At 38.3% G+C, this 26,177-nt stretch overlaps 2 protein-coding genes across 2 annotated transcripts in view; both read left to right on the forward strand.

Moving 5' to 3' along the window:
* Nucleotides 1–1,822: 1,822 nt before the first annotated feature.
* cxcl14 (chemokine (C-X-C motif) ligand 14) lies at nt 1,823–12,818 on the forward strand. Its single transcript, XM_022190908.2, has 4 exons — nt 1,823–2,204; nt 4,137–4,242; nt 8,745–8,858; nt 10,257–12,818. Exons 1-4 carry the CDS (start codon nt 2,141–2,143, stop codon nt 10,270–10,272), a joined length of 300 nt encoding a protein of 99 aa, XP_022046600.1. The 5' UTR covers nt 1,823–2,140; the 3' UTR covers nt 10,273–12,818.
* A 1,768-nt stretch (nt 12,819–14,586) lies between these two features.
* The window catches only part of fam13b (family with sequence similarity 13 member B), a 90,664-nt gene continuing 79,073 nt past the window's right edge, over nt 14,587–26,177 (forward strand). Inside the window, exon 1 of the mRNA XM_051954306.1 lies at nt 14,587–14,880. The gene's annotated coding sequence lies outside the window, so the exon portion shown is untranslated. The remainder of the gene's footprint in view (nt 14,881–26,177) is intronic.

Genomic DNA, 26,177 nt, shown 5'->3' on the forward strand with positions numbered 1-26,177 from the left:
CTGATTTGAAATTAACTGACATTAAAAAGTAAAGAGAGTGATGTAAACTGAGATGAACACAATCTACAAGGCGAATATTTTTCAACATATGATAAAACCTTTGGGTTGGTAAGAAGGACTCTGATATGTAGTGTACTCTGGGTTTTAAAAACTTTCAGTAGATTACATTTTCACAAGATCCAATCAGCTTTAATGACCAGAGGAAAATTAGTCCTAGACACATACAGTAACTGTTGTTAAAATACATTCCACAACACATACACACAATACCATCCATCCATCCATCCATTCTCTATACACCGCTTCATCCTCACCAGGGTCGCGGGGGCGTTGAAGCCTATCCCAGCTGACTCGGGTGAAGGCAGGGGACACCCCGAAAAGGTCGCCAGTCTGTCGCAACACACAATACCAGTAACTCATATACAGACTGCTAGACTTTCATTATCATTTCATTCATTTTCATTATATTCAGTTTATGCAATTTAACTCAGTGCGCATTTAAGTTAGCTTAGCTGTTAGCAGCTGTTGCTATGGAAACATGCACACTAAACTGAAGTCTTTTTGGATGGACAGATGTGCCAAAAAGTGATCCTTTGCCAAAAACCAATTGCCTCCTTCTGTAGCTGCAATTGTCCTTAGGTCTCTGCATGCTTTGACCTGCTCTGCGCCCTATGTTTCAACCAAACCAGTTGTTCTTATTGTTTGAAACAACTTCAAAGGACCCCTTCAACTCATATTAGTCAGTCTTCCACTTGCCCAAAAGTGACTGCAGTGCCGGCATTGTTAGTGAAATGTTCAGAATGCATTGATTTGATTAGAAAAGAGATTTCTTTATTTTATGTTCAAAACCCATCAGCAATTTGATTGTGGTTCAAACAAGCATATTAGACATACCACACTCATATAACCTAAGCATTAAAGACAATATTGCCTACGATCAGCAAATGCCATGTCTGAGTGTAAAGTGCAAACATTTCTTAACGTCAAAGTTTCTCAAAGACACACTTTTTCTACCACCACAGACACAAAGTTATTTGAACATGCAGGTTAAGACTGTGTGATCCAGATAAAGACAGCTGTAAATGGATTTAAACTGATCTATACAGCTTCAACAAGAAGAGCAATCAGTTTTGTTTTGTTTTGGGGTTTTTTTTTGGCACATGACCACTTTTTTTGGCACTACACCTGAAATGTGTTTGTTCAAACTAAATGTAATGAACTAAGCTCAAAGGTTCACTTTCTTGGTTTTCTGTGCTTTCAGACACATCTCCAGGTTTCATTCATCAAATGGAGGTAAACATTTAAGCTTATAGGTGGTTACATAATGTGATTTTAGCTGACAGCTTGCAGCCAACCAGAAACTGTTTTTTTTCTGTGGCTATGGCAACCACGCACTTCTATTCCAAGACGTCGTACAATTAAGAATAATTAGGCTCTTGAATGCTTCGTTCATTGCCCTAAAATATGTTAGGTAATTTGTTTTCAGCGAGAGGGACCGAAAAGCTGCGCGTAAAATTCGCTCAAATCTTACTTAACATGCGCTCTGTGGTGGTTACGCAGCCGTTGCCATCGCTGCCACAATGTAAAGTTTTCTGTCATTTCTAATCAGAACCGAAGAACAACACAAACTAGACAGCGGATCACAGCAGACGTAATCCCACCCTCATTTCGGAAAACAATCTGCGTATTTTGTGTTTTTCCTTCCCTCCCTCCTTTTCCATGTTCTCCACTTCTCCCTCGCAGGCCACAAGTGTTTGATTCGCTGTCTGGCCGTGCATATTAATGAGGAGGGGACAGCGGGCAGCTTTTTAAAAGAGCTGCTGCCTTCCCTTTCCACAGCGAGAGAGAGGGAGGAAGAGAGAGGGAGAGAGGAAGGGAGGGAGACCTAAACGAGTGATTGGAGATTCATCCAAGCGCTCAGGACGCACAGACGGAGTTGCACAATCAGCGCTCCAGAGGGACTCCAAAAAGGCAGAAACCCCTCAGCGCGCCTTCAGTTCTGTCGTCCAATAGTCAGCAAGTGGATGTTATCTTCAAAAAGTTGATTCTCCTCCGCGTATTTACTCCGATAGACAGCTTGGAGGGATTTTTGAAGAACTTTCTTTAAGAAAAAGGAACATTTTTTTGTACTTGTGAAGACATGCATCGGTGCACGGTGGTGCTACTTCTCTTAGTGGTGGCCTTATATTTCCTGAGCGCAGAAGGTAAACGCTTTTATTTGTTCATTTGTAGTTCAAGTTAGCGTTTTTTTTTCTTCTTAAAATACACTTAAACTATGGTAATGTAAATGAATAACAAGCCTTAACTGGAGCCTGTGGAAGGTCTTTAATGATTTCTTACTAAGGGGAAAAGATGGAGGAGTTCATGCATAATTACATTTCCTAGCCAAGGTTTGTTTGGAACAAGCTGATGCCCAAATTGTCAGCACAACTTATGACAACTTAAGTGTCTGAGTGATGTGCTTCCTGCTTCACAAAATGACTTAAATGTTGCCATCACCAATCTACCACCTGCTGCATGCATTTAATCTGATCTCAAAACACTGGAGCACTTTGTTTCTAACAGAACTAGAGCCACCTATAGACACTGACATCCTTAAACTTAAACTGATGTATAAGAAGAGAGCTGTGGTGAGCCTTAAGTTATAGTACCTCTTTGCACCGTGAACATCTTTCTGGGATTCATTGGCAAAACAAGTGAAGCCACCATATGAAGCTGAAATCCCAATATATCTTTTTGTGAACAACAAATTTAAAGAGGGGGACATTTTCCAACTTTATTCACTTGCATCTGCAACTGTCAAATGTTAAAAACTGTGTTTCTATCAACCAGGGCCATTGTAATGTTTATCTGTGTCAGCTTTTTACATATATGTGTTTATATAGAATCATAAATTTGGCCATAACAGCAACAGACTTATATAAGTCCTCTTTCCAATTTGTAGTCTTTCATTGTTGACTTTCTGACATGTTTCATGTTTACTATCACCTCGATATTCCTGAAAATAGATGTTAAGAAGTTCTCAATTTAAGAAAAGGTTAACAGGTATCACTTTCTGTTCAACTGGGCAAAGTGTTGGAGCTGTTTCCTTCCATCAAATATATTCACCTCAGTGTTTCACCAGTTTTATTGGCCTTTGTTGTCCAGTGTGTCTGTGCTCGGTGCTGGCTCCACTGTGCAGCTTGTGGCAGATTTAGTGGTTGGCGGTCAGGGCAGATAGCCGGTGATGGATGAAGGAAGCCTTGGACCATCCAGGTCATCACCTCCCAACAAAAATATACAACCCGGCAGAACTCATTTCCTCTGCGTTTATTCAGCAGCATAAAGCCACAACAGCTACAGAAATGGGACTTGGAGAAGATGATAGATGGAAATTCATAAATAGAGGGCTACTTTAGAAGTGTGACTTCATGTAGCTTCAATGAAAGTAGTGCATCATCTGTCCTGCAGGGCTTGCAGTGCAAGAAATTTCTAAACTAAACATCTCGTGGAATGAAAAGTGAGATTGCACAATAGCTGGAGGACAGTTTGAAGCCTTACTGGATCACTTAAATCCCTTCATTATGAATCTGTTCTGAGCTGAACTAGATAAAACACCAAATGGTTTTTGTTTTGCTGGCACACAGTGAACACGAACACTGAGTAAAATATCATAAAAATCATCTCAGAGGGAAATTAAACTATTCTTTTCTGAACTGAAAGTTTCATTTTTAGTAACGCTTGCTATTTGCTGGGTGCCAACTACACGCTAAATTGTATGTCTGTTTAAATGTGCCTTTAATTTCACTGTGACCCAACTGGAAGTGAAACCGTGCATAAAGCATGAAATTTAGACAGCGTGTTGCCAGATATAAATATAGGAACAGATAATACCCACTTGTCAGTGTATAATCCAAAGATAAACCGGGGACTTAGTCGTGATCGTGAGCCAATTTGCTGTCAAATCGCAAAGAATTAACTTTTCTGTCAGTTTCGTATCTGTGCCAGTTTCTTTGCTCGAAGTAATTATGAGACTGACGATGATCAGTTTCCATTATTTTAAATTCCCTGCAGCACAAGTTCCTCACATTTCTTTAAAATAAAAAGGACTGACAAGAACCAAGCCCATCTAACATGTGGTTTGTATTTCCCAACAGCCTACAAGTGCAGGTGCACCAGAAAAGGTCCAAAGATCAGATACAAGGATGTACAGAAGCTGGAGATCAAACCCAAACACCCGTACTGCCAAGAGAAGATGATATTGTGAGTCATACTTTTTTTCTTTCACTCTGTCGCTCTTCAGATGTCATTTCTGCTGCGAGGTCTCTCTCTTGTTTCCTTTTTCTCTCTTCTTGCTTCCCACCTTCATACTTTTCTTTTCCTTAATCCTTTGACCTTTCCCTACCTGCCTCTGTCTGTCCTCTGCTTTCTTTTTTTCTGATCCTCTTATTTTCTCCTTTTCTTCTCACTCCTCTTCTCATTCTTACCCTTTTCTTCTCAGCATATACTCTCTGCACGCAGTGAATACAAGTCATACAATCAGTAGATTATCCGATGATTTGCAGCTGTAAGTGTACCGTGACTCTTCTCCAAAATACCATAAAATCATTCGGCAGCAGTATGGGTATTATCAAAACACCCTGTCGCCTGTGCTTAGAGCACTTAGAAGGATTTACAGTGCGATAATAAACTGATGAATTAATTACCCCCCGGAGGCAGGAGGTAGAGTTGATTTATTAGTGTGAAAGGTGGGGAGGAAGGAAGAACTGCATTCCAGAACTTTCCAGAATGTTCAAGTACTTTTCACAACACGTCATAATTGAGTTTCCAGCCTTCCAGTAATAAACTGAACCCTTAGTGCAAAATGAAGACCTTGCTGGCTATGTGCAATGCATGCATCATGTACGGTGCATTATCACTGCATATAGAAATGTCTGAAACAGATAAATTTGAACCTGCACTTGACATATACAAACCATCCCACTCTGCAGCCCTCTCTCTCTCTCTCTGCTATCTGACCTGTGATCCAAGAAATCAAAGCTCCAGTACACAGACAGTTATTATCTTCAATTTGAGCCATCATCAATGTGGCATGAACCTCCCTGTTCATAACAAGGCCTCTTCCATTGAAGATATCCAAACAGACTTGAGGTAACCTGTGGTGCCTCAAGAGACACTTGAAACTTTGATAAATAAACTCATTTATATTATGTGTACAATGCGTACCATACTATTTATTTTTTGTGTGTGTTGAACTTGAGTTGAGGATCGACTTGGACACATAGCCAGAAATATGAGCGATAATTTCTGTGTGGAATTTATTTGAAGTTTCATGTAAAAGCATCATGAAGAGACAACAGATGGGGATGTTATGTCAGCCTTCTGGGAGTCCGTTTTGCGTTCAAGACGCATGCTCTGCTGCCACCTACTGCCAAATTATAATATCACACTGAGAACACAGTCTGGGGAAAAGCAGTGACCACTGAGACAGCATCACGCTTTGATGTGTGTGTTCAATATTCACAATGGCATGCTGTTTCCACCTTTGATTTCAAAATGTTTATTGTACTATTGAGAAATAATCATGTCAACTGAGAGGTTTCATGGATTCCATGCATGCAATCTAGTTATCGTTTTAATCAATTTTCAAGAGAAAACTAGTTGCGTTATTGTGTTTTAATTAAATATGTTCCCATAAATTGCTGTTGTTCGGACAAAAAAAGCATTTTTTTTCCTTTTGAGACTACACAGACACACACAGACACACACAGACACACAGACACACACACACACACACACACACATACATATATATATATATATATATATATATTGCCCTAATGCAGCTGTAATAGTAAGTGCCAAGTATCAAACTGCTTTTTGAATGGATTGGATTTGGACAAATATGCAACGTGACATATAAAGGTTTTGTATAGGCTACATAAAAAGTTTAAATAAACACTTTTAAAAACTAAAGAAAGAGTGAGATGTTTTTGTTGTTGTGTTTTAATAAGCATCGATCAGCCACAAGATTTACATTACATATACATGTGCATTACATATATACACGTACACTTGGAGCATCCAGAGGTGTCCTGTGATATCCGACACCAGGACATTAGGTCCTGTAGTTTGCAGGGTTGGGCCTCCATGGACCAGTCTTGTTCCAGTACATCCTTCAGTGTAGGAGTTTGGAGGTCTGTTTCCCACCATGGCTTCTTTGTCATGTTCCGCAAGCTGTTTTAGGAGACGTTTTTGGGCTATGGTGAGATCCACTGTCTTGCGGAGGAGGGGCACTTCCCTCAGGGGGTGTCATTGTAATAGAATGGTGTGTGATGTTTAGTTGGGTGGTACGTGTCAAAGTAACATCCACATGAGTGCCAGGACCCAAGATTTCCCAGCAGAACATTGCACTGTAATGAGTTAATCCCATGTTATTCACTTCACCTGTCAGTGGTTTTTATGTTATGGCTGTCTGTGTGTGGCAGAAAGGAAAAGGGCTTCGCTCTTTTTGAAGATATGCCAACACATCAAGTGTAGGATATCAACTGTGTGTGCATTCACAAAGCAAGCAAACCACTCAGTAGCATTAGATTTGATTTGATGTCTGTCAGCTCACAGGTCTATTTCTGTGTTCGCCGCCATGCAGTCATCATTCAAAACTGCTCTATTAGCATGAGATGGGGGCCACCAGCCATTGGTGCCCTGTGAAAAATGAGCCTCAGCAGGCTCCGGAAAGCCACAGAAACAAAGAGAGTGGGAGAGAAATGAGCAAGAGAGTCCCCTCTCTGGACGTTTGGCTTACGGCTTTCAGTTTGGGATTCTGAGCGGCCACTCCTAAACACAAACACACACAAGCTGAGAGCTCAAAATGCCCATGTTTCCTCTTATTTCTCCCTGTTTTCTCCATTTTCACTTTTTCCTTTTTTTTGTCATTTTTGTCACTTTATGTTTCTATTTTATGTCATTTTAATGTTCAGACTTAGGATGGCTTTAAGAGTCCGTGGCTGTGCTTCAGCTACCTAGCTGAATGATAATGAGCAGGGGCCAAAGCTCACATTAGCACAGTAATTAGGTTAAATTTCACCCCTGATGAGCAGCCTTGCAAATATGACTCCATTGGCATGCACGCAAACACTAGCACTTTCATGTTCTCTCTATTAAATACACACACACACACACACACACACACACACACACACACACACACACACACACACACACACACACACACACACACACACACACACACGTTTGTACTTCTATCTTAGTGAGGACATCCATAGGCGTAATGCATTTCCTAGAGCCTTACCCTAACCTTAACCATCACAACTGATTGCCTAAACTTAATCCTTACCCTAACCCGAACCAAACCTCAATTCATACCTGTTCTCTAAAAACAAGTCTTCACCCTCAAACATGGCTGTTTCAAAGTGAGGACCGGTCAAAATGTCCTCACTTTGTAAAAATGTCCTCACTTTGATAGTTAAATGCAGAAAATGGTTCTCACCATGTAGCAAGTACAAGAACACACACACACACACACACACACACACACACACACACACACACACACACACACACACACACACACACACACACACACACACACACACACACACACACACAAGCTCAAAGCACAGTTCTTGCATAACAAAGCACACACAGCTAATCAACTAAAGCTTCAATAGCCAGGCAAAGTGACAACTGAATACGCAGGGAAAAAGATGCAGAAGTCTTTAATCCGTATAACTACTGAATGCAGCATTATTTTAAGAGTCTAGTCTTTTCTCTCCCAGTCAAGTCATTTTGCATTCATGGTTTGGTGAGGCTTTGAGTGTGTCACTGGATGGAGAGGCCCTGTAGCGTGGTGGCTGTTTTTTCACCACATTCTCTTGTTTGTGTTGAATATGCCACATGCAGGCACACTGTCTCTACCATGGCTTTAAGTACAGGGTTACAGACAGACCAAGTGATTCAGTGAGCTTAGGTGTCACATTTTTAAGTGGCGGCTCAATAATATTGCTTCATTGCCAATAAGACGGCCGAGCTGTGCAAGCTGATCTTTTGAATAGTGAAGTCATTGAAGTCTGGGAATGTTATTGGCGGCAGTGGACAATAGGAGCTAAAATTTGGGGTAAAAACATGTCAAACTAGCTACAATTTGACCAGCCTCTATTCAGAAGCTGTACACTCTCCTGTAGGTGTTTCGAAATAGTTCAAAAAAAGGTGTTTTTGCTATATTCAGCTCCACTGAGGTTCATAAAAACATGCCACAATTTGGCTCTTGTAGCTGTACAACTTTTGTATCCAGATGGCTGCACTGTAGGACCAAATATCGAATATTTATAAGACATTTTAAAAAAAAGTTTTTATAGTTAACCCTTTAATCAGTCATGATACAATAGTAGACATATTTTGAGGCTAAATTTTTGTGGATATAATTAGACTTTTAGGCCCATTATGCTGCTTTTTAAACTAGTTCTGTATAAATTTGTGAGCTGTAAGTGTAGGAGCATGTTGACATTAAATTTCAAGGGCGCTCTGAAACAGTTGGCTGCCCTACAGCTCTCAGTTGAATACACAGAGGTGCAAATTCAAACCTGATTGAATTACTCTGTTGTTTCTTAATGCATGTTCAGATAAGTACAGGCCAGGTAAAATTAAAATGGAATTTTTGACTAGCAAACCATACTTTATTTGCTAAATGTTGTAAACTGTCATGTCTTCCTGCAGGTTTTAACATTGTTTCTTTCTTTCCTCAGTGTGACGATGGAGAATGTCGCTCGGTTCAAGGGGCAGGAGTACTGTCTTCATCCCAAACTTCAGAGCACCAAGAATCTGGTGAAATGGTTCCGTATCTGGAAGGACAAGCACAGGTAATCCTATAAGAAGTCCTGGAGAAAGTGTGAAAATCAAACAAGGTGTCACAGTGGCATGGGAATTGGATTCGCGTTTTCAAATGTATGTTATAATTTATTATGGCAGTGAAAAAATGTTTCACACAATGTTTAAAATAATATGTATACAGTATTTATTTACAGTGTTTTGATCAGTTGTTAAGGGCAAAAGAGTTAAGAGGTTATATGCAATTCTCACACAAGTACTTTTTAAAAAAATATATTTTACTGAAAATGCACTGAGAAAAAACCCTCAGTCATGCTTATCAAGTCTACATATTAAACAATAATTATTATATGTACTTTAAAGAATGGTTCATCATTTTAGAAAATCTGCATCTTTGATACCAGGTGGAGAAGATCAATAGAAATCACTGTTCTCTGGCTTACTATTGACAACAACAACAATAATAATAATAATGGGGTCAAGAACCCATTATGTTTAGATATGATGTGATTTTTCTGAGTAATTCTCTATATTAGGGATTGAAAACCTCCAAAAAGGATATAAAATACTGCTTTACCTGACTATAATACCTATGAGAGCTGAGACCCTGCAGTGTTATTAATTATGCAGAATAATGGAATTGTGGAACTTAACCTAACTAATATAAATATTATAGCAAAGGCCCCACAGCACTATTAAATATGGATATTAACCTGACTAAATTAGAGCTAAGTTGGGTTTTGACCTGACAAAAGAAAAAAAAACAAAACAACAAAAAAAACCCATACTTGATTAACTTAGCTTAGCATAAAGGCTTGTAACAAAGGGAAACAGCTCGCCTGGTTCTTTTCAAAGGTAACAACATCATCCCACCAACACCCCTAAAGCTCTCTAATTACCATGCTGTATCTTGTGTGTTTAATGTGTACAAAAAAGACAGTTTGCCATTTTAGGAAGTTTCAAATCTAGTTTTAACAAGCAAGTTCAAAGAAGTTTTAAAGTGATGATTTCAAACACACATGTACATGCACCATTTCGTGTACCAACCTCTGCTATCATGGACTCTGGCTTGTAGACCAGATATCCAATGGCTATGTGTGTTTGCTGTATTGATTTTTTGCTCCTCTTACATTAACTCCACAATGGGCAGATCAGAGGTCAGATCTGTGGCTTAGCCTTGTGGAGAAGGTCGAGATGTTTTGGACAAAAGAACATTTCCACAGGGACTCTGTGGGTTACAGAGTAATCAAACGCATGCCCTTCAAGTTACTTGGCTTTTGATTTCCATGCTAAAAGAAACAAAACAGAATCACCTGTTGCAGAAGGCTGAGGCAGCAAGAAAAACCTGATTTGTGAATGTAGCCAAATGAATGAATCCTTCGGTGATATTTGAACAGAGGAATTAACTCAAGCTTTGTTTTCTTCCACAGGGTGTACGAAGCTTAAAACCTTGGCTGCCCAGTACACATGGACGAAGTGAGATTCAAGAAAAATAAACAAAAAAAGACGACAACACCGCCAGGACTGTTTATTGTGAAGTACAGGATGTAATCTGTGGTTCAACTGTACTTCTCCCCTTTCTGCCTGAGATCTGTCAAGCACATTAAGAGATATCTATAGTTTGTATATAAGCTGGTGGGCTTGTTTTAGACATCCAGCAATCTAGTTACAGTCACTCACCACTCCAGTCTTTACAACTGTAGTCATATTTGTCGAATAGTGGACAAGACGCCACCATCTATGTTCAAACGGTTGTAGGTTTGTTCAGTTATTTAAACGAACTTCTGTTTTGCTTTGGCTCTTAAGATTCTTTCAAAGTTGAAAATGTGTCATTCTGAAGAAACAGGCAAACATTCCTGAAAAGTACAGTGTAGGTGTTTCAGATGTTCCCACTTTCTCTGCTCTGTATTCAGCATGACAGGTGTATTTGTACAATGCCGGCATTTAGGATCTGGTCGCCCGTGTTAAGAGGACAAAATGCAACGATAAAGGAAATCCAGGCATCTTACTGTCTGTGTTTGTGGAGGAGAGTCAGTAAGCAAGTGGTTAAATTCAATACAGAAGTTGCTATAGCCCATACAGATTGAAATCAGCCACTTTGTGTGAATGTGTGTGTGTGTGCGCAGGTGTTACTCATGTTGTGAGGACCTAAATCCAATAAACACAGTCACATTATGGGGACCTAGCTTGCTCACGGAGACGAAAAGCAAGTCACCCCTAACGTAAATCATTCCATTTTAAGGTGAAGATAACGTTAGGTTAAGGCTAGAGTTAGGGTTAGGCAAGTAGTAAGTTATGGTTAAGGTTAGTGTAAAACTCCAGGAACTGAATGTAAGTCAATGTAATGTTCTCTGAAGTCATGGCAACACTACTGTGTGGATGCATGTGTACGAGTGAGTGTTTGTCTGCGTGTGTGTGTTTCCCATGTTAGTCATGAGTGTCAAACAAACACAACACTCTGCAGCAACCACTTTGTAAAATATTGTCACACTTAAACCCGCAGGGTGTAGATTCAGTAGGTAAGAAGCAATTCAAATGCATCACTTGTGCCATTTTTACGTACAGCACAGTCTTTTTGTTGGAGTTCAAAAGCTTGATCATAAAATTCATTAAGAAGGCAAAGCAGTTTACATCAGCAACGGATTATCTTTTATATTTTCACTGGTTGAACGATTTTATTTAGTTCTTCTTCTTGAAATAAATATGTAATGAAGCAATATCTCACACAAACTGTCTCATTATAACCATTTGAAATGAGCTATGTACTTACTTAGCGCCACAAAAGGATTAAGTTAGCAATATTTTTGTTCTTGTCAACCCCATAAAATCTGATGACCGCACCAAAACAAAGTCACATTTCTGGACTTTTTATACCCTATTATGGCAATCTGACTTCTAAATTCCTGTTGAAGGTGCAAATCTAAGCACAGACAAGGAGTGAATGATATTTTAAAAGGTCTATAAAAATCCCAGCTCCTAAATATTGTTCAGACATGAGTAGATCTTGCATTTGCTGGAGACTATTCTCCACTGTGAACAGATCGGTGCTTTACTGAGTATTTATGACAACATGACAATGACTCAGAGTCGAGCACAAGTCTATGCCAACAAAGAACCACATCTCTCAGTGTAATAATGTGGCTCATTTGAGAGTTTTTGGAGAACAACAGTGCTCAACGGCACAAAGGAATGAGCTATATCAGGCTCTGACTTTTGTTTTTGTTGAAGGATTTTGTTCACAAAATGTTGAATGTTATCCAACTTATCTTACAAAAATAGGTTTTGAGTTATTATGCTGTTGGGGAAATAAGAATTGGACCATAGCAACAAAAAAAAAACCTCTTTGAACATTTAAGATTTAAAGGGGACAATTTGGCTCAAAACTCACTGCCCACATATATGTAAAATACATGGTTCCTACTTTCTACTGCGAATCATTCTTTCTTTGTCTCACACCATCCTACATGGGTGATGATGTTTTCCTCTTTGATGACTCTCCTCTAGTAGATCTCCTCAACAATACTGTCATTTGCATTTTTATTTTGTATGTTGTCGATACACTTTACTATAACGACTGTTGGGTATGTTTTGGTTTTTTTTTAAGCCACCAAACAGAAATCACATGCAAATATATCTGCATATATACAAACACACCACAGTTTCTTTACATTTTGAAGAATGTGCATTACTCTTGTTTTATATCTCATATATAAATATATATAAAGAAGCATTTTGTAAATGGACCAGTATAGCCTATATGTTAGTAAGAATGAATTCACCATTAGACTTTATAGTGTCATGTATATTGTATTACTGCATTCTAGTTGGGTTTTTTTTTTTTGTTTGTTTGTTTGTTTGTTTTTTGCTATTTAAATCATGGTTTGGTGACAGATGTTTGGAGGGTGTGTGTTTGGACTGGCCCACCAAATACACAGTAAGACATTCCATTGAGTGTAAAACAATAAACACAGCAATAAAGTGTCTATAGAGCATCTTGTGTTTGCATTGGATTCACTTTATTAACCTCTGTAACGGACGCTGAAACAACACAGGAAAAGGAGCTGTTGCATGTGTGTGAATGGAGAAGAGCACAGATTTAGCTATTTCAAACTGAATGCTGTACGACAGAAAGTCCACCAGGTGGTGCTATATACTAATTGAGTTTTATTTTCCAGCCATTACAACTGTAGGTATATTTCTGAAATAGTCGATGAGGCACCATCATCTGTGTTTAAAGATTTTTTAGGTTTGTTGAGTTATTATATGAAGTTATTTATCTTTTGTGTTTGCCTTAGGGCACTTTAAAAACAAAGAATGTGGATAAATAAGTCATTCTGAAGAAAAGAATACAGTGTATTTATTACAGTTATTTTATTTTATATATTATTTTACTTTGTGCTCAACATGACAGGTACAATGCCTAAATTTAGGATTTGGTCACCCCCATTAAAAGGTTTCAGCTTAAATACAGCCATAAACTAAACAAATTAAAGATAAATTAATAACATTCTCTATTTGTAGAGGAGTCAGTCTGTGTATGACTCCATTTAATACAGAAAATGCTACTCTTCATGTAGATTGAGGAGATCGACCACTCTTTTGCATCCATGCAAACTCAGTGTGCTAATAAAGACAGTAAGATGGAGATGGAAGCTTTAGAAAAGGAGACTGAATTAATATTACAGTCATCCATCTGTACAGCCATCCAACCAATATTTAAACGTTTTCACTTAAATATAATAATAAAAGTAAATATAAGCAATGTAAGTGGAAGTATTTGCTAGTTTGAGTGTAATTTTAAATGTGTATACAAATACATTATTATACATATATAGAGTAGGCCGAGCTAGGATGCCCTCTGAAATAAGAACCTTCCTTCATTTATCCCCCTCCCCACTGGATCTTTTCTTGGATCATAGTGGCCTTGCTAAGCTTTAAATAGGATTAAAAAAATAAAAATACTGGTAGAAGGAAATCAAAAGAAATGACTTTAAGGTAAGTCAATGTAACATTTCGACATGAAAAAGAAGATTTTGTTCTCTTTTTTTGCAAGAATATGCATATATAAACTTTTTTTAACTTCATATTTGAGACTCGTGTGGGGTTATCCATTTGCTTTAACAAAAACTATCAGAAATATCTATTTTGTAATATGTTAAAGTATATAACTGTATACTGAACATCCCTGGCGATCATTAATCAGAAATTTAATTATCTGTCATAAGAAAGTTTTAGTAAAGTTTTAACTTTTGTCCTAGGCTCATCAGTTATAATTTAGTTGCAGTTTACATTTGATTACTGTACATATTAGAGTTACAATCTCTCTCTCTTATCTCTCTCTCTCTCTCTCTCTCTCTCTCTCTCTCTCTCTCTCTATATATATATATATATATATATATATATATATATATATATATATATATATATCAAAACAAAACAGACTTATTCTTTCTATCAGTGTGTATATAAAATGCAATATATATGCATTTAAATGAAGCTATTGTTTCTAATAATACAGGAGAAATGTGTAGTAAGTGTTTTAATTCAATTTTAATATAAAATAAAAAAGTACTACAAGACACTTCTATAAATAAATTTACAATATATTTTGCGGTATGGACACTGGAATAATTCAACTGTCACCAACAGAGAAAAACATTAATGGCAGCCGTATCAAGGAAGTCAACAGTTACTTGTGTCTGTAAGTTTGCTGCCTGAGAGGCGGGGTCAGTATTTGGCAGCTGTCTCCCGCTGTGCTCACAGTGAGAGAGGCGGGGTCAGTATTTGGCAGGTTCGTCCCTTGAGGGTGTGTATGTGTGTGTATGAGTCTCTCTAAGCAACGACCTGCAAACGGGCATCCGAGCCAGTCCGAGCTAAAGAAGAAAAAAAAAACAGGAACCACATTAATTTCGAGTGTCTTTGCAATGTTCCCGACGATATTTCTACATCGTCTGCTTTGATCCCATCGAAGTTGTCGTCTCTCCAGACGTCGGCCACACAAACCGAACAAGAAATTAATGCATCTTGCTCCGCGTTCCTGTTTGTTTTGACCTGGTAGGTACCCCGGAGCGACTGATTAGCTTGCTCTGCTAACAGCGCTTCTTCTGGTTCTCTCAGCATCTTAGACGCTAACTACTGTTAGCCTGCTAAGCTAACTGTCTGACCCTTTAATGTTAAGTGTTTGTTTAATTTGGGCTCATGTGTACTTTGTGAATTTGTCTGCCGTGGTCGTATCTTGGTTCGGGTGTTAACATTTTAGCGCACCGCGGTTTCAAAGCCGTTTGTGACTTCATTTGTGTTCACTGGGAGCTAACGGCTAACGGCTAGCAGCGGTGGCAGTTCCATCACATCTGTGGCTCCTCCGCAGGCACAGGCAGCTAACTCAGAGACAGAAAAAGAAAACTGTCATTAATAATTCAGTGTTCGGTGGCTTTATTGGTGCCATATGCAAAACTATTTGGTGCATTTTTTTTAAATTGTAGACGTTTGATAGTGCAATGGTTTGGTTTGTAGTTGGCGGTTTTGTGTGTTTTTTGCTTAAATCCGAAGAATGCGATATCCCTTGGGTAATTGGGAATCATCTGGTTCTGACGGTTATTGTGCACAGAAACAGCATGCATTATGTGATTTTCGGTTGTCTGGAGTTCTTGTTCTCCTGAACTGTGCACGGGTAGTTTCGTTTTCTGTTCTTCTTGTTTCTGGAAAGCTTCATCAGTGACTCAGATGCTTCCTGCTCGGCTGTATTAAACTGTCTGTGCTGGAATGTTCTGTTGTTTTCTGGCACAGCGTGTGACATTAAACAGTTTGTTCCTGCGCTGATCCACATGAATAGATTTTTTTAATGCAATAACTGATTCAACAATTTACTTTCGGTTATGTGAGGGGTTGACGTTCACAACTGGGTTCCTCATCTTTGCAGATTGCATAATCGTATCCGGTCATTGCCCTGAATTAGGACGAATTGGTCTCTCCATATGGTGTACAATCTGTATAAGCAAAAGAACCTCCATGCATTAGACAGCTAAATTGTTGGACATCAGTGCACCCACTGCCTTGTTACATTGTAAATTTAAAGTACTGAATTGTTCCCTGGGAAGCTGCATTTTGCTTTAATCAGTCTGACTGACAACAAATGAACTTGCAGTGATTTTTCGTGAAAAATACCAACCAGTACCTTGAAATCTTTCAGCAAATTTAATTGTTACAGATTTTCTATTGTACATTTCAAGATGTGATTTAAAAAATAGTTATTTTATTGATTGTTAGTACTATTCATTTGCGTTCCTGCTCAAACATAATAATGGAAGTTGTATTTTCCATAGCATCAGCTTTGTTTATATTGCATTTATTAACTCTAAAATACGCATTGATCCAGTGTTCTAACAAATTTGTGTCAAACTGATTAAAAAGGAAGTTATTTTGTTTATGTGATGTCTCTGCAGAAAACTGTCCTGACAGTTAATTAAACAGGAAGGCAGACTCTGATGTGTCTGTACTGTATTCTGTACGATTAAGAGGAAAATATGCCATTGCAATTTTTCGTGACAGATATTTGCACTTATGATTTGATGTCCAATATATAGTCTTTAAAGTGAAGCTTCAGTTTGGTATTTACAGTGTAATAGACTAAGTATGTGATTGCGGACAAGAAGCGGCAGCGCTCCATGGTTTCGTTTTTCGGGGCTAAAAGCAGGTGTGTATCACAGACATATGTCAAATTAAGTATCAAAACTATCGCATGTCATCAAAATAAAGTGAGCAAAGCAGTGTAGGCATCGATCTCGCTTTCTTTACTGAGTTTGCTTACTGTTTTGTTGTCCGCGGCGATACGAATTGACAGTGACTGCAAAAATGGTTCCCGTTAAAACATTTAGGCACGACAAAACCCGTTCTCACGAACAAGACAAATGATTTCAATGGAATATAAAGTTCCTAGTTTCTTTTGAAAAAATTATTTATAGAATGCCCGAAATTATATCATTCAATGGCAAAACAAATTCTGTAATTTCAACGATTCAGCGGCCCACGGGCGGGCCGTTTTGATATCTGCATAAGCATTTTTCAAAATAGAACGACACTGCCAACACGATTATAGAAACACTATACACCCATGGAAAGCTTAGATTGATCAACATTAATCCTCACTTATATTTGATTTGCCTCATGTAATAAAGAGAGCATGTGTTAAAATTTGGTGTTTGTGTTTTCAAGAATGTTTACTGAAAGTCTTTAATTCAGCTGCCTGACACATATCACAGTGCAAAATTATGTATTCTAACTCAAGGTTAACAACTGGTATTCTAAAGAAGTTATTTCTTTGTTCAAAAAGGTAACAGTTTTGAAAACAGAACTAACTCCTTCAGAAAACCAGTTGTTAACCCAGAGTTGAAGTTTTCTTTATATCCAATGTGATACAAGACTTTTGTGTTAGATTTGATTCATTTTAGCTAGTTATCGAGCTACAGCTAGCAGATATTTTCGTTACTCGTTATTCTTCCAACAATTTTAAAAATAATTATTTTTGTCCATATTATATTAATGGATGAACATTAGAGTTTCATTTGTAGAGCCCACAGTGGCACATTAAACACCAAAGATTTTTAATTTAGTGTCAAAAACAAAACAAATCCTCATATTCGAGAAGTGGGAACAGTGAATAACTTGCATTGACACTCAGATAATTACTACCAGGGTTTACGTAATAAATTCAGGAATACGTGTATGTGTCTATGGCTATCTTAGTTACAAAGTATGTGACTGTCAACAACTCGCTGTAACTGATTGACAGTATGTATAAAATACAAGGTCATATAGACACTCGAGGCAATTTAATGATCAACATCCAGTCGCATTAAATTTACCTGAGCTGAACCTGTAGCCTTTTATGAAGAATCTTATGTATGCACATACCAGCAGTGTCAAAACTCTCCAGCCTCCTGCGGTGTGAGATATGATGAGTATGTAAAATGACCCGTGGTTTTTATATGGAAGGAAAACACGTGCACACATAGCAGTCACAGCAGTGTCATAATCACACAGCTGCCTGCAGTGTGGGACTGCTATTTGCCAGGTCACTGAGTGGTTGTTTTAGACTATGTGGATGAATGCCAAGTTAAACCAAATGTGCTCCAAATCTCTCTAAAGCTGGACACACACTGTCAGAAATGATCCAGATTTAATCCCAGTCTGCCCATGTTAATACCTATATGGAAAATATGTTTCATAACCTCTATTTAATTGGTTAAAAGATTATTTGTTGTTATAATTTGATATGTAAGTATGTCTTTTAGAGTAAGACTGATTGAATAAAAGAATAAGCAGACATTCCTAACTAAGAAATATTAAGGATGGAAAATACAGTAATTGATGGACATATCCCAATATCCAGTAAGTGGCTGTCGTAATTCAGAGCACTATATACCACATTAAAACTTGCTCAAGGTAGTTTCACATAGTACGGCACAAAGATTGTGTAAATGGAGAATGTCCGTAAGGCAGCTGAAATAATAAAAGCGAGAAAATTTTTTTTTTATATTCATGTTATCCTTACCGATACAAATATCAGCAAAAGCCTACAATATCAGTTTACTTTCAGATCCAGGAACCTAACTATACTCAGATACACCAAAGAAATAGATGTCAATTCTTCCTTGGTTTAATTTGTACTACAAATGTGCATGCAAAACTTTCTGTCTAGAAATATATTTTATTTATAAACCATTTCATTCATTAGGTTCGCCAGTTGAACGTTTTGCCTGTTTTGACTGTTGGCCACACAAAACAAACAGGTTCAAGATACCAGTTTGAGTTTTGAGAAAAAATAAAATGCAGATTCAATGATAATGAAAATAAGGATAGCTTGGTTATGACAGTAATGGTTAATTTTACGTTTTGACGTTTACATTTATTTTTTTTCATACTGAATGCACAGGATTCAGAATTAAGGTATTTAATCTTCTAGATTAACCCAAAACAGACATTGGTATCTGGCTATTTTATCAACTCAACTGAATTTCTATTATATAGACTTCAGTAAGCACCAATGAGCTTAAATATGTCCACACAAAGATGAAGCGAATAATGTTGATTATCTTGAAACAGCAGCACATGTCAAGCTCTACAGTGTAGTAGCTGTAACATAAATGGTTGGTTCTCATAGTCAGTCTGTTGGATGCAGGAGAAAGAGACTGATATAAAGACCTGAGTGCCTTTGACAAGTGGGACTCCTGATCAAACAACAGCAAGAACTGAGAGGGACAAATCACGGAGGTCGTTGCATTAATTGCTGTTCTGTTTCCATTCTTTGTCTGCGTCGTGTATTAGTAGATGAATAAGATCCTTGTTGGTGAGTTTGACGTCAGTGCATTTTTTGATGTAAGATGTGAGTCACCAGTTATTGGTCAGGCATTCGGTGAGACAGGTTATTAGTTTTACTGCAAATTTCATTTGAGACGCAAAGAGCCACTGCTTGAGAAGACAAGCAGGCAGATGGAGAAATCCTGTGCTGAGCAGCTGGTTGGGCTGAAGTAATCTGGGAGTGAGAACAGTTCTCATTAGGTTTAAAGGCACTGCTCAGCTTGTACAGCATCTGCTGAATGTGTCGGAACACTGGAGAGATTGCACAGCGATTGAAGTCACATGACTGGAACATAGACTGCACAGAGGCAGAGGACATAGTCGCCATGACGTCACCCATTTGTTTGTGGACTGTGTCGCCATCTTGGTTTTTTGGAGTCGGAAGTGAAGAGATGTGAATAGGCTGGAGAAGAGAGGAGGAGTGGCTCTGACGGGGGAATCTGAGGACACTGTTCGGGTTTTTTGTTGAGTCAGAATGAGCCTTTTGTGGTTGGCATACAGTACAGGAAAGACAATGACTCTGTGTTACCTTATTTGACCGTGGCACTTGCTTTTAAAACCGTCTTGTAGGGCGTTAAAAAATTCCTCTGTGCCGTTAAAACCCTGACTATGCATACTGTTGGCAAAGTAACCATTATGTCATCAGCCAATGCTAGTTAGTTAGTTAGGTTTGCAAGATGCCTCTGTAATTGACTGTGGTGTTAATTGGAATAATCACTTTGGCTTGTTACAAACAGCCTTCAAAATAAATGTGTGTACCAGAAAACATGATCAACTGACTTCTTAGTGTACAGTCAAGTGCTGAACGATACGTTTTTCTTTCTGGATACTACAACTAACCTGATAAACCGAAACTCTTGTGAGCTCAAAACAGTCTGTACAGGGGTCAGAGTTACAGTATGTAACCACTGACTACACTCAGGGCTGTTCAAATGTGCCATGATTATGCACTGCTACAGGTCTGACTGACAAGTTGCTGTGGTAGCAGACAATAAAGTATACCTGATTTATTGTCCGATTTACTGTAAACGTAACCATAATTTACAAAATGAACATCATGCTGTATTGTAGAATACTTAAAATAAGCCATTGAGACCACAAACTCATTAGGAAAATGTTTGCTTAGGTATTAAATGAGTAAGCTTTTGTGTCTTTTTTTTGTAGATTTTTATATGAACTGGCTTATTTTTGCAACAAGTTTCTCCATACTGTTAGCCACGAAATACAATGCTGATGTAGGACAGATCTGTTTTGAGTTCACTTTCAGACCTGTAGACTTCTTTTTGCAGTCCGTGGAATAGAGAAACAGAAAGATGAACTGCTGTAGCCTATCTTTAACCCTTGCCACCACTTTCCACACTGGTTGGCGGACCTTTATATGTCATTAAATCTGCGGGTTTCTGTTTACATGTGATTGGAAAGTCCCAAGTACTAAACATCTCTTTGCACATTGGTTGCTATGTATTTATTTCCTTTTTTTGCTATGGTCTGTGTGCTTTTTACCACTTCTCTGTTCCTGTGTAACTGTTTGCCTGAAATAATACATTTTCTTTCCTGCAACATTGCAAATTATGATAAGTTTCACTTTATTTTTAACTGGCTAACTAATAGTTCTTTTTATTAGTTAAAGGATCAGTTTTTTTAAGTGTGCAAAAGGTTTACTTAGAGTAATGCATAAGTGACAACATTTTGAAAAAGTGTAAACTGTTCCTATTTATGTTTCTTTGTTTGTACACAAGTAATTTGACATTTTAAAAATAATTATCAAAACTGACACTAATTTACTATCAATTAACAAATTAATTGGCCTGGAACTACTTCCACAAAGGAGTTTGGCCAAGTGAACTTTCAGCATTTCTAGGTTTTCTAGATAAATAAAAATCATCTCTTTAGCTTGTGTTTTATGAATTTTGTAGATCAGTCAGTCAAATATCTCGGTCAGGTTTAATACCTGCTGCTTCAGGCTCACATGATGTTAGGTAGACTGATGCTTTGCCAATGCATAAGCTAATACATTGATTTGACCTTCACCTCAGCAAAGAGCTTACCTTGCTTGAACTTGGCAGTAGTGCTGCTTGGCTTGAATTGGAGATTAAAGTAATAAAGCCCGCTTTCTGGCAGAAAACCCGAGGATCAAAACCAGCCAACACTGCTGTGGAGCAATTTGGGTCAAGTCATTGTTTACCTGGATGAATGCCTTTGTGGGAACTATGCTCAAGTGGTTATCATAAGCTTTTTGGTAGAAACTAGTTTTAAAAGGATAGCAGAGCACTTGGCTTTTTTTTTCTCCATCCTGCCACATTCGGGGTTAATGTTCTGCAGCTTACAAGGATGTGCCTGAATGGTACGTTCTGTAGTATGGCTTGGGATGGACAACCTGACAGTCTGATATTGGAGGTGATCTTCTTTGGGCATATGGTCTGCTGCCTGCTACGAACAGGTTTGCCAGGTCACAGTTGTGTCTGCATGTCCTGTCCTGCACACAGACTCTTAAAGCACCATCTTCTATTATACGTTACAGGAGATCAGACTATGAATATGTGTGAAACAAAAGTTTACGATTTTCCTTGAAGTCCACAAGTAATAATACAGTATTGTTATCCACCTCTTGTCTTTCATTTATATCATACTTCAAGCCCCCACATGTGTGTGTTCAGTTGTGGGTATCAGTATTCATGTATTGGTTTCAAATTTGCATAGGAAAAAAAAACATGAAATGAGTACTTCAGGTAAATTAGGCATATTGTTCCTCTCACCACAAGCAGAAGCATTTGGATAAATAAATCATTTATATAATAATGTGGTACATTATGTATGACATTTTCTGGTATTTTTTTTTAGATTATAGGACTTGAGGTAAACGGACATTTATAGACTTTATTAACAAGTTATTAACACCCCTAAGCCTTATATAAATGAGATGTATATTGTTTTATTACTATTATTTAGTTCTGCTGTGTGTTTTCCAGTTAAAGGTGCATATAGAAAATCAGCATTGGCTCAAGGCCACAGAGGGGCAACTGAGCAGCGAATCCTAATGAATCTGAGCTCATCTAACTGCTGTTTTGAGAGCTCACAAAACTGCCCAAACTCATTGACTGGGCCATCACATTATTTTTGTACACCTAAAAAAATACTTTGCATAAAACGTGAAGGGGAAATTTTGGGTTAACGAAAGCGACAAAACGCTTCAATAATTTGTCACTTCTGCAATTGCAATTTGCTTGGTCACCGTTTGCGTGCTCTTCTGTCTGCTCATTTGTCAGCTTCCTCTCACAGCTGGTGTTTTGATCTATTGTTTACACACAGACACACACACACAGATGGGAGTGACGAGACTTGTACTATCCTGTGTAAGCTTTTAGTTCTGTGTTAATTGAGTGTTATTCAATCCCCGTATAATAGAGCTAAGACTGTGTATTCCATGGTATTTAACAGCAGGCTTGGGATTTCCGCTTTGATTCGCAGAAGTCTCACTTCCTCTCCTTGCTGTCACTGCTTTCATAGACCTGTCAGGCATGCACAGAATATAAATACAACGGACGGGGAGGGATGCAGCACAAACAGTACACCGGCTGGTGTTTTAGAGTGCTGTGGTTTGGAAATTTCCATCGATGTGAGACAGTGAGAAAAAGAGGTGATACAGATCAATACTAAATCAATAGAGCTGGACGTCATTGTCTCAGAGGAGGCAGGGCCCAGGAACTCCGGCAGACTCTGCTAAGGTTGAGCTTACACTTAATCCATGATTCAATGATGGCACCTTGAATTACAGGTCAATGTATGTATAACACAGCGAGTTTTTACGACCACGGTTTCTTCAGCTTCATGATGTCAAAAGCTGCTGCCATTGCAATTTTATGAATTGTATTTATATCTATAAATAAAAAAGCAATGTTTACATTTATTCTTGAAGTATAAAAACATGCTAAAAACATTTCCTCCCTCATAAAACACCTGAAATCCATTTTTTATAAGTTGACCTATATTGTACGCCCATGCTGCCTTGCCAGCAGTCTTCTTCTCGTCTTCCATTTGACGGTGCATGATTGATGATGTTTGCATCTCTTTGATGAGGTACCTAGATTTGTCAGGTCTTTAATTTCCTGCAGAAATCTTGCCTGGTTGTTCATTGCTCTTTTAGTTTTGCAGCCAATGTGTTTTACTGCAATAGATAATCATATTAATAATAGTTTTAATAATGCATGACATAGAGGTTCTAAATGATACCGAGAAGCCTGAGAGTTAAATATAACAACCACAACTCTGTTTCTATTGTATATTGAAACTACTGAATGAAACCCCTATTTAAGGTATTGAATACCTCAACATTTTTAGCTTAGTTTTTCTGAGACATGCAAACCACACACTACTTTACTGCTGAAGAATCAGCCATTAGACTAATAAACCTCAGGTTATTACTTTAGCCACTAAGAAAGGATCAGTGTAAGCTCCAAGGCCACCGTTTTCAAGTTAAATGTCACTTCTGAAGGGCCAATGAAATCATTTAACAGTTACAGTCTAACTCCAGTAAGCAAACATTTCTGTAATTCCATAATTATTTGAGTGGGCCTCTTAAGTTGCACAAAATGTCGGTAAAACATGCTTAAAATTCCATTTTGTCTTAGAACAACATTGCTGATGAAGTGGGATTGATACAATCTCATTACTTACAGACCAGCCGCTGTTAAAAATAGAGCTCTGGCAAACTGGGGAGTCCACATGCAAATAAGGTGTATAGCCAGAGTTTTAATAGGGGTTTCTGTGATGGATGATAGATTTTTATTATCAAAACTTTTTAGTAGTTTTTAAAAAATTCTAAGGTGACTTTTTTGGAAGAGGCAAAAAAAAAAAAAAAAAAAAAACTCCAAAGAAAAAGAACCGGTGTGACTGTTCACCCAGATGGCATAGCAACCAAGCAAACTTTATGCAAATGTTCTGAACAAAATACTGCTTTCCTTCCACTCCCACAGTTGCCAACACAGAGCTGCACTTGTGTTTCCACTGTAGGCGTTCGAGCTTTTTTTTTTTTCAATGCCACAGCCCTTCAGGGAAACAAAGAATGGATGTTTTTTAATGTTTCCCTGATATGGGACATCAGCTCTTCTGTGAATTTTGGTGGCATATGACTTAAAAGGGGGCGGCAGAGTGGTGCAGTGGCGCCGGGCCTTTCTGCGTGGAGGCTGCATATTCTCCATTTGTCTGCGTGGGTTTTCTCTGGGTGCTCTGGTTTCCTCCCACAGTCCAAAGACATGTAGTGTAGATTAACTGGTGATTGTACTTGTAGACTGGCGATTATCAGTGGGGACAGGCTCAAGTCCCCCACAACCTTGTGGGTCTAGCTAATGCATTAATGGATTAATGGAACAAGCTGTGATAACTAGGCCTAAGAGAGAAATATTACCAGTTCAGGAAACCTCCTTCCTCCAGTAAATGTTACACACGTGGACAAAATTGTTGGTACCCCTCAGTTAAAGAAGGAAAAACCCACAATTCTCACTGAAATCACTTGAAACTCACAAAAGTAACAATAAATAAAAATTTATTGAAAATTAAATAATCAAAATCAGCCATCACTTTTGAATTGTTGATTAACATAATTATTTCAAAAAACAAACTAATGAAATAGGGCTGGACAAAAATGATGGTACCCATAACTTAATATTTTGTTGCACAACCTTTTGAGGCAATCACTGCAATTAAACGATTTCTGTATTTGTCAATGAGCGTTCTGCAGCTGTCAACAGGTATTTTGGCCCACTCCTCATGAGCAAACAGCTCCAGTTGTCTCAGGTTTGATGGGTGTCTTCTCCAAATGGCATGTTTCAGCTCCTTCCACATATGTTCAATGGGATTCAGATCTGTGCTCATAGAAGGCCACTTTAGAATAGTCCAACGCTTTTCTCTCAGCCATTCTTGGGTGTTTTTGGCTGTGTGTTTTGGATCGTTGTCCTGTTGGAAGACCCATGACCTGCGACTGAGACCAAGCTTTCTGACACTAGGCAGCACATTTCTCTCCAGAATGCCTTGATAGTCTTCAGATTTCATCGTACCTTGCACACTTTCAAGACACCCTGTGCCAGATGCAGCAAAGCAGCCCCAAAACATTACTGAGCCTCCTCCATGTTTCACCGTAGGGACAGTGTTCTTTTCTTCGTATGCTTGGTTTTTGAGTCTATGAACATAGAGTTGATGTGCCTTACCAAAAAGCTCCAGTTTGGTCCCATCTGTCCAAAGGACATTCTCCCAGAAGCTTTGTGGCTTGTCAACATGCATTTTTGCAAATTCCAGTCTCGCTTTTTTATGAGTTTTTTTCAGCAGTGGTGTCCTCCTTGGTCGTCTCCCATGAAGTCCACTTTGGCTCAAACAACGACGAATGGTGCGATCTGACACTGATGTACCTTGGCCTTGGAGTTCACCTTTAATTTCTTTGGAGGTTGCTCTGGGCTCTTTGGATACAATTCCAACGATCCGTCTCTTCAATTTGTCATCAATTTTCCTCTTGCGGCCACGTCCAGGGAGGTTGGCTACTGTCCCGTGGGTCTTGAACTTCTGAATAATATGAGCCACTGTTGTCACAGGAACTTCAAGCTGTTTAGAGATGGTCTTATAGCCTTTACCTTTAAGATGTTTGTCTATAATTTTTTTTCGGATGTCCTGGGACAATTCTCTCCTTCGCTTTCTGTTGTCCATGTTCAGTGTGGTACACACCTTTTCACCAAACAGCAGGGTGACTACTTGTCTCCCTTTAAATAGGCAGACTGACTGATTATGAGTTTGGAAACACCTGTGATGTCAATTAAATGACACACCTGAGTTAATCATGTCACTCTGGTCAAATAGTTTTCAATCTTTTATAGAGGTACCATCATTTTTGTCCAGGCCTGTTTCATTAGTTTGTTTTTTTAAATAATTATGTTAATCAACAATTCAAAAGTAATGGCTGTTTTTGATTATGTAATTTTCAATAAATTTTTATTTATTGTTACTTTTGT

The sequence above is a fragment of the Acanthochromis polyacanthus genome, chromosome 10 (genome assembly GCF_021347895.1).
Source record: "Acanthochromis polyacanthus isolate Apoly-LR-REF ecotype Palm Island chromosome 10, KAUST_Apoly_ChrSc, whole genome shotgun sequence".
Taxonomy (NCBI): Eukaryota; Metazoa; Chordata; class Actinopteri; family Pomacentridae; genus Acanthochromis; species Acanthochromis polyacanthus.

Excerpts from the sequence above, each read along its gene's own strand:
- cxcl14 (XM_022190908.2), top strand. The coding sequence starts at position 2,141 with ATGCATCGGTGCACGGTGGTGCTACTTCTCTTAGTGGTGGCCTTATAT. Across the intron at positions 2,205-4,136 it reads ATATTTCCTGAGCGCAGAAG|CCTACAAGTGCAGGTGCACC; the intron begins GTAAACGCTTTT and ends ATTTCCCAACAG. Across the intron at positions 4,243-8,744 it reads TGCCAAGAGAAGATGATATT|TGTGACGATGGAGAATGTCG; the intron begins GTGAGTCATACT and ends TTCTTTCCTCAG.